This window comes from Lactuca virosa, chromosome 4, assembly GCF_052849685.1.
Source record: "Lactuca virosa cultivar CGN04683 chromosome 4, Lactuca_virosa_CGN04683_v6, whole genome shotgun sequence".
Lineage (NCBI taxonomy): Eukaryota > Viridiplantae > Streptophyta > Magnoliopsida > Asterales > Asteraceae > Lactuca > Lactuca virosa.
The window spans coordinates 161,394,255-161,404,298 of record NC_136429.1 but is presented as its reverse complement, the minus strand read 5'-3'; the positions used below and the strand labels follow the sequence as shown (position 1 = coordinate 161,404,298).

Below are 10,044 nucleotides of genomic sequence, written 5' to 3'. Positions count from 1 at the left end.
AAGAAACAACTTTGCAAACATATTATGCATGCTCCAAGACACAATTGCAGTCACTGTTCAGAAAACACAGAAGAAACACCATTCATGGAAGATTAACGTCAGCCATGACACAAGCAAACATTATTCAAAAACATGTCTTTTCGGAGGCGGGAGGAATGACGTAAGCAATGACATAAGAAGCCATTATTATAAAGGATACATTATTGAAGACATGTGGCCTTTCAATATAGAAAGGAGTTGTAATTATTTAGGTTTTGTCTTTTATAATTATTGTATGCAAAGTGTCGGTAGTATAGTAAAATAAAGTATGTAAGACCTTCAATACTCTAGGGGGCATTAATGTAAATAGGTTTGTCATATTGCAATCAACCGATTGCAATTCTATTATTGTACTCGGCTCCTTTGAGCCTATAAATAGGGGGGGTTTAGAACCGAAATTTGAAGGGCCACTTTTCAACCCTCATAAATTTTTCGTACAAGGCTAGAATGAACTGAATTTTTTTTTCAACGTTTAGTTTTTTATTTTGGTTACATTTAGGCTCAAATTTACCTTAATTTTGGTTTGTAAGGCTGTTGGTTTGCATTTAGGTTGTGTAGAATTTTTGGTCAAATTTTGAACAATCATAACTTTTTATTAAGAACTCGATTTTTTTCCATAATGTAGTTCTTTGTCTCAGATATAGTTTAGGCTGAAGAGCTATCTTAACTTGTTAAGAATTTTATGAGCACACAACCTACGCATGGGTGTTAGAGATGTTTTTAGTTTGTGCAAAATTTGTAAGTCAACTTTGAACAGCAATTACATTTTCACACCAGCTCTAAATGAGCTGTTTTCTTTTTCAGCATTTAGTTATCTTTATTGGTCACATTTTAGACTTAAGAACCAACTTAATCGGTTAAGATTTTTATGAGTTACACAACCATGAACAAGGGTTGTTAGGGAGGAGGGACTCATCCCCTCCCAACCCACTGAACCCACTGTCACATCATTTTTTCTTTTTCATTTTTCTTCATCTTTCCCAACCCACAACACACGGAAACCCTATATTTTTGAACTCACTCAACCCATTCAATTAAAAAAAATACAAAACAATCAAGGTAAAATCTTAATTAGCAATAGAGTTATCGTCGGTACCACTTCCGCTTCAGTGAGTTGTTTAATTGGTTTCACTAACCCACTTCAACATCTCTCTCTACTTTCTCTCTCTCTCATTTTCTCTTGTATCATGTGTTTTAAAACTTGTATATTAGTTCTTTTGTATTTTTTTTAATTGAGTGGGTTGATGGGTTAAGAAAGATAGGATTTTCATATGTTGTAGGTTAGGAAAGATGAAGAAAAAGAATAGACAAAAATTGATGTGACAGTGGGTTCAGTGGGTTGGGAGGGAATGACTCCCTCCTCCCTTAGGGTTGTTTTTTATAAGTTTTGATTTTATTCGTTTGTATACCTAAAAAACAGTACTAAAACTGGTATTGTACCATCATAAGTCGATTCGATTATCGGCCCTTTCATTTCCATTTTTTGGTTTCTGCTTTTTTAGTTCCAAGTAGGTTTGATGTGGAGGTGTTGACAACAAACCCTAAGTATAAGGAGAAATGAAAAAATAACTAAGAGCACAAAAATAATGGGTAATTTCATCTTTTTAGAGGCATTTAGTATAGTCATATAGAGTATAGACAATAACAACTTAAAGAACCAAATTGATAAATTTTGAAACCATGAAGACAAACCATATTACTTTTTTTAAAATATGACTAAAACTGCAAATAAATTCACACAATTGACCAAATCTATATTTTACTCTAAAATAAATCATATAAAGGTAACAAAAAAATTGAGACCAAAACCATAAGAAAATGCATGAAACCATAAAAACCATTAATGTGACCAAAAAAAATAAAAAAAAATAAAAAAACTTAGACTGACGTTGCTAATTTTAAATACCACATGTACCGTTTATTTAGGGGGTGTTTGGATAGGGAAAAAAGAGGGTGCTTATTGTTTATTGTTTATACCCACCACAATAAGCTAAGTTTAAATGTTTTGATAGGAATCCTTAAAAATCAGCTTATTGTGATAGGGATAAACTAAATAAGCTGATTTTAATAAGCATCTCTCCCCTTGTTTATTGTTTATTGCTTATTCCCACCGAAATAAGCTAATAAACTATAATCTAATTTATCCAAATACCCCTTTAAGTTACTATAAGTATATCTTAAATGCATAAACACATTTGTAGAACCCATCATAAACGTTCAAAATGATGATTATGAAATTAAAAAATAGAAATTGGTAAACCATACCAATAATGAAAATATTTATGAAAGATAAATATTTAAATATAATAATATACAGATTTATATATTGCTTATATGGTATTGAAGTGATACTGATACCTATCTTGAAAATTGAAAATGATCATAACATTGAAGATGTTATAAGTGAAGATCATATGTGTAGGTGTCCCAACTCCCAACTTCCGTTGTGGTGTCACACCCATATAAAATTATACTTTTACCTTTTTATTATTTTTTTGAACCCTTTGTAAAAGTTGGTGGTCCAAAAAGGAAGAATCGGGATGAATCCCATTTCCATGGATGACCAAACACTCAAAAAGAAGCCTTTTTCTTGACCCTTCCTACTACACAAATAGCCTAATAATAAATGTGCTCCCCTTCCCACATGCCATGTTATGACAATCTTGTTTTTTAGAAACATCAATTTAATGAGTTATATCATATGTTCTGATTTTCATAAAACAAAAGAAAAAATCATTATCACAATCGAACTTCCTAAATGATTTGAAAAAAAAAATCCCAATATATACAACTAGATATTGTATGAGTATGACCTTGAATATTTCGTTTAATATAAGAAAGATGATGAGATTGTGTTTACTTTTTAACCTCATAAAGCCTCGTCATATTCAAAAGTATTTGTATATACACCATTAATCCACCCAGATCATCTCTAGATTTTGACCAATTTCGATACATATTATAATCTCACTCAACCTTCCACGCATATAGAAAGAGGCAAAACTCATGTAACCAATCTTCTGAACCAGAACTCTGTGAAGACAACGGAGAAGATGGTGTTGATATCGCCGGAGAAGTCGCCGGAATAGAGAGTTTAAAGATAAACAATGCATGCCTTAAACCAGGACTAAAAAGCCAGTCATGAATATCCCAGTAAACTTCAATTTTTACTTTGCTGAAGTAAATAGATTCATTACCTCTGAACTTCCATTGAAGGTGCTTCACGTGGATCATCAACTGTCCATCGATTCTTATCTCCATCGCCGGATCAACCCCATCTCCGCCGCTTCTGTTCTTGCATTCAATCGAGAGCTCATGAAATCGTCCTTTTTCTTGGAACTTCAATCTTGTTGAGAACTTTTTCTTCCCAAAAACATGTTCTTTTCTTGATACTAAAATGGGATCAATCAAAGCTGGTCTACAACCTGTTTTTCTATAAGCATCTTTCTTCAAATCACCAAGCAACAACACCACTTCTTGATCACAGACCACTGCAACGTAATACTCGGAGATCGGTTCAGTCTCACCATGAAATTTCGCAGCCTTGAGATCCCAGAAAACATCAAGAGCCTTACCCTCGATGCTAAATCTCTTGGACCCTTGTTTTCTCCAGAAGCACCATGGTTTTAGCTCCACCTTGCAGGTGTACTGATCAGTCTCCGGTGAGTGTGACTCCGGTCCATCAATGGACACCGATAAACCATGAAGCAGCAAGTGTTTGAACCAGGTTATGGTGATGCAACGGCAGTCTCCGGCGAGTTTTGTCTTGTAAACGGACATGAAAAGGGTCTGGCCGGACTTTGTAACAGTTGTGGAGTGAGTTTCATCGGAACCACTGGCTGAGAAACAAGCTGGAATCCTAATTGGGTCATGCAGCATCTTGAAGATTTAAAGGTGGATGATGAGAAAATGAGAGAAATTTATGCGTGTTTATATGGAAGATGGTGGGAGATAATAGAATTCAAGAAAGAGGTCAAAACGGAAGGTAGATGAACAGTCAGATAAGGGAAGTGACTGCATTAAATTTTAAAATATGCTACTCACCCAAGAGCTTTGACTTGGAACAGTCAAAATTATTCCAACTTTTAAAACTTTCCTTATTACAAAACGAATTTAAAAGTTAATAATGTGATTATCGGGTTGCCAAATACTGAGTTGTACGTTTATAAGTCGTTTTATTAAATTGATTATTTTTTAAAAAAACTCTGTCATGTTTTTGTAAAGCTAGCTAGTATATAGAATACCTAAATATTAGGTAAAAATTATTGAAACTAGTAAAGAACCCGCGGCTATGCCGCTTTTGGGGTAATATGGAAAAAATCGGCAAACTTTAAAAGATATGTGCTGAAATTGTAAATCACCATAAATAGGGAAGAAAGTCGACAACTCCTAAAATTAGATGTCAAAAGTGTACAACGAAAAAAAGGGACACTGGTGGAGAAAATCCAAAATGTTGTGACAATAATATTAAAGTTGTTAACGTTGGGAAAATATGTTGGCAAAATTTTAAAGGAGGTTTTTTTGTGTTTTTTATGTCAAAATGTAAAACTTTTGACTACAAGGACAAAAAGTGTCAAATTCATTAAAGAATTGTGGCAAAAACACCAAAATGTAATACCTTTGAATATAATGACTAAAAGTGTCAAAGTCATTAAAGATTTGTGGCAAAAACCTTAAGGCACAAAAACTTAATCAAAAGGCAAAAATGTAAAAAATTTGACTTTAGGGACTAAAAGTGTCAAGTTCAGCAAACTTTTGTGGCAAAATCCTAATGCCTAAAAGAATACTATTCCTAAGCTCCTTTGGATTTAATATATATATTTTGTGGCAAAAACCTTAAGGCACAAAAACTTAATCAAAAGGCAAAAATGTAAAATTTTTGACTTTAGGGACTAAAAGTGTCAAGTTCAGCAAACTTTTATGGCAAAATCTTAAAGCCTAAAAGAATACTATTCCTAAGCTCCTTTAGATTTAATATATATATATATATATATATATATATATATATATATATATATATATATATATATATATATATAATTATATGCAACAGTTCTCTAGACATATTTATTGGTATATAATACATAACAAGTATTAAATGATAGGAATTGTAATTTCGTATTTTAAGTTTAATAATTGAACATTATATTAAAATTTATCTTTTATGATCATTTTGTAAATACTTATAATTTACCACACTAAAATAGTTAAACCGTTTAATTATTACAATTTCAAACAAGAGTGACACATTCATATACTATCTTTTACCTTGTTTTATTATAGATTTTTTTGAATGGTTAAAATTTTATTAAAAGCAACTAGCAATAAGCTAGAGAATATATATATATATATATATATATATATATATATATATATATATATATATATATATATATATAGAAATTAAAGGGTTTTTTAACCATTCAGACCAAGACATACAACTTTTCAATTCCTACTAGAAAACCACAAAAAAAAATCTACCACCATATCAAAAATCAGCTCCTTCCCTTTGTCATTATTCCTAAATAGCACATAATTATCTGCTTACATTTTAACCAGTTTCAATATATATATATATATATATATATATATATATATATATATATATATATATATATATATATATATATATAGAGGTTATTTTGTTTCTAACATTTATTGTGTGCTATAATGCACAAATAGAAATTTAGTAAATTAAATATTTATTTAATTAAATAAATATAGATATTAAATGATTTCCATAATTATATGTATATTAAATGATATCCATAATTATAATTCTCTTTTTATGGAAACTAATTAAATCCGTTATTAATGTCAGCAATACCATTCTTTCAAAATGAATTCGTATCTAGGTTTTTATATATGAGTTTGTATTTTGTTTCAGGACTCACTCACTTAAAATACAATAAAGTTGCATTGAATATGAAGAACGAGAGTCTATTCTACTAGAATACACTCTCATTCTGTTGGAATACACTCTCGTTTTTCTAGATATGAATTCATTCTGAAAGAATATTATTGTTGACATTAATGACGAATTTAATTAGTTTCCATAAAAATAAGTTATAGGTATGGATTATATTTAATATACATATAATTATTACTAAATTCTTATTGGTTCATTCTAACACACAATAGATATGAGAAACATTTGAACTTATCTCTCTCTCTCTCTCTCTCTCTCTCTCTCTCTCTATATATATATATATATATATATATATATATATATATATATATATATATATATATATATATATATATATATATATATATATATATATATATATATATATACTCGCTTATTAACACTAAATATTTATAGATCATTTATTTAGAATATAATTTGTCTTTGCAAATTCCTTGACTACCACAGTTATATCCATGAAGCCCAGGGAGATTTTGGGAGTGGAACTAACGAAAGAGAGCACATGAGGTGAAGAAAGTCTGACTCTAACCCATGACCAGTCAAATATTATAAAATTGTGTTAGATTAAAAGTTGGTTGTCCCAGATATATTTATCTTTTCTTTATTCACTTAATAAATAAAAAGACGATTTTTGAAAAAGAAGATAGTAGACAACTGGAATCTAGACAGCAGGATGCTAGGTGTAACCTGAAATAAAATTTCCCCAAACTCTAAAATATTTCAACCGCATCCGCCCTAGATCTTAGGGAAGAGGGAGTCGTTTCCTCCCAATCCACGGAACTCACTGCCACATCACTTTTTCTCTTTTATTTTTCTTCATCTTTCCGAACCCACAACACACGGAAATCCTATCTTTTTGAACTCACTCAACCCACTCAATTAAAAAAAATACAAACCAATCAAATGTAAAATTTTAATTAGCAATAGAGTTATCGGTGGTACCACTCCCGCTTTCAACGAGTGGGTTGATTGGTTTCACCAACCCACTTCATCATCTCTTTCTACTTTCTATTTCTTATTTTCTATTGTACAATGTGTTTTAAAACTTGTACCTTAGTTGTTTTGTATTTTTTTTAATTGAGTGGGTTGAGTGAGTTCAAAAAGATAGGATTTCCGTGTGTTGTGGGTTCAGAAAAATGAAGAAAAATAAAATAGAAAAATTGATGTTGTAGTGAGCTCGATGGGTTGGGAGGGAACGACTCCCTCCTCCCTTATGGGCTCAATGAACTTTTTTTATTTATAATAACATCATTTATTCGACAGAATTTCAAATAGTATGGATTTCAAAATATCTTAACTTTAGAACAACTTTTTATTATTGATCCTACAGGATCAAAATCAAACACGGCTGGCTTTTTTGGATAATTCTATTTGATTTTAACCGTTTAGCCTACGTACACCACAACAAAATAAACTTTCACCCACGGCTTTATTTGTGTGTAATGGTCTTACCTACAAATTTTCCGAAAAACCAGATTCATAAGTAATTATTTTCCACGGATATATTACCCACGGATTGTTTAACCACAAAATTACCCGTAGTTTATCAACTCGTATGTTACCCACAACTTATCCACAACTAGATTACCCACGGAATATCCATATAATAACCAGTAATCATCACAAACTAACAGACAATAACTTTTATCGTTAACAGACAAAACAAACGTCAACTTCTTATGAGCTTCGCCACTTCTCCTGAACAAGTAACCTTTTGATGACACCTGACCTCAGGTTTGACCAGCTAATTGTTATTTTCTGTGAAGGGTCACTTCTAGGTTCAACACCATTCCATTATAAGTTTTAGCAATGTGTTTGTCGAATACAAAGAAGCTATGTATCATGAGATGAAAGTAAGTAGAAAATATCTTTTATACTTTTTTAAATATTTCTTTTACTAATTAAATTTGTTTTTTTATTGCAGATATATTTTGATCTTAATACCTATCTGTGTACACCTTTGTGGGAAGGTGTTCGATCGGCTATAAAAGCCGACGGCCAAAGAGAATATAAAGAACACAAACATGTCGAGAAATGTCATTTCTCGAAGTCGGCGGATATGAGGATTTGGAAACAGCAAGAAATAATCCACTAGAAGATGTAGACGATGCATTTTGAAATGAGTTGATCGATGAGCTTTTTTGAAAGAGGGTTATATGAATCAGTCGGAAAAGGGTAAAGAATGTACGGTCAAACTTACACGTACAATTGCTCATGGTAGTAGGCCATATGTTGATAGACGTCATACTAAAGTAATAAAATTCATTTGTATTATATAAAAAAATTATTTACATTTATATAAATATAATAATTGTTTTTGGCTTATTATATGTTGAACAAGGACTAAGCCGGCACCATATTAAGGGTTGAAGATAGATGCACTTCAACGAAAGTCGGGATTGGAGTACGTTGCAAATGAAACAAGATTGATAAGTAGTAAATTAAGATAATAGGTTGTTAAATATGTTGTTGTTATTGTTATTATATATATATATATATATATATATATATATATATATATATATATATATTAAAATTGTCCTCCTTTAGCTATAGTGAAGTTGCTTTCGATTTGTCTGTTTATCCCCTTCTACTTTCATCCCTTTGTCTTTACTTGATTTTTATTTGTTTTTTTTCTGGCCTTCGTTTTTGTAAGATGTTGGTTTCTATTGTGGGCAGTATTTGTTGTTTTGTAAATAGTTTTTGTCCACGTGTTTGTGCTTTGTTTCACCGTTTTCTCGCCCAATCATATTTTGATTGCTGCAATGGTTGCCGCTTCCCGATACTTCCCGCCGTCTCTCTTATCAAATATCTTCCGATTCCACTCTACCCTTTTCACCAGCTGCTTCCAGCGTATCAACCATTCTCCTCCACCGCCATCATAGACCGTTTCTTTCAATCGGCGACTTCATTATTATTATTATTATTATTATTATTATTATTATAGTTTTTAAGATTACTATTATTATTTTAGTTTTAAATTTATTTATTTGTTTTAATTAATGTATGTGTATTGTTTTCTTTATTTTAGTCATAGGGTTGCTGATAACACATAAATTGATTATTATGCTTTAATGTACGTGATATTTTGAGGAACTCACTAAGTTTTGTGCTTACAATTGTGGATTAAATATTTTCATATACTTATCGGATTGTGAAGACGGGACTGTACACACACATCAACAGTTTATGATTCGAGATTTTGCATTTTCTTTGTTATAACTTTGATTTTGAATTATGGTTTATGAACAATTGGTTTGACTTGAATGTAACTTTATAAAAATGGGTGTTTATTCTATATTAAAAATGAAAATTTTATTCTGAAATTTGGGACGTTACACCATGTCCATATGTATCTCTACCGAAACCAATGAAAAATAGAAAGAGTGCTACTACTACCTCGAGGACATTGAACGGAGAGACTTTAAAACCATCATTCCCTATTCTGCTGGCAGGAAGTCTCTTGGATTAACTTGTGATTACTTGATCATGTTCAATAATGAAACCAAAGACCTTTGGCTTCTGAATCCTATCATAAGGCATGGACTTCATTTTTCACAATATCCCCTTTTTATATCCAAGTTTCTCGATATTTCGGAGTTATGGATATCGTTGTCTTTTCAACTTGGGCATCTGGGTGGGTAAGTTTGAATCCAATATTTTTCTGAAGCCAAATTTTCTTCCGGTGTTTGTAAGTTTGAGAGAAAACTTTTATGCGATGCACTACAATCCGAAATATTTGTACATTACAAACTAGATTTTGGTAAAAAGAAATGAGTGTCTACTGAAAATACAATAGAAGAATATGCATTCTTTTATAGGGAAAAGCATATACTACAAACATGTGATTTTAAACAAGAACCTTGTACTTGCTATTGGTTAAAGTACTTGAAATATGATGGCACTAAGAACAGTGGGAAAAAAGGTTCTATAACACAAAGATGTTGTACTTCATGATTATTTGAATGTTAATCTCATAGATGAGTTATGAACTTGTTAGCACTCTTATCATTGTTTTTGTTTTCTATGTACATATGTTGGAACATTTTCAAGATATTGAGAGCAACATAGGTTGA

General features: G+C 31.2%; 1 protein-coding gene across 1 annotated transcript; it reads right to left on the bottom strand.

The window, feature by feature from the left end:
* Window positions 1–3,006: 3,006 nt before the first annotated feature.
* On the bottom strand, window positions 3,007–3,918 carry LOC145105304 (uncharacterized). The gene has a single exon (XM_079042431.1). It carries the CDS (start codon window positions 3,916–3,918, stop codon window positions 3,007–3,009), a length of 912 nt encoding a protein of 303 aa, XP_078898557.1.
* Between the last annotated feature and the right edge of the window lie 6,126 nt (window positions 3,919–10,044).

Coding starts and splice junctions, on each gene's coding strand:
- LOC145105304 (XM_079042431.1), bottom strand. CDS start 3,918: ATGCTGCATGACCCAATTAGGATTCCAGCTTGTTTCTCAGCCAGTGGT.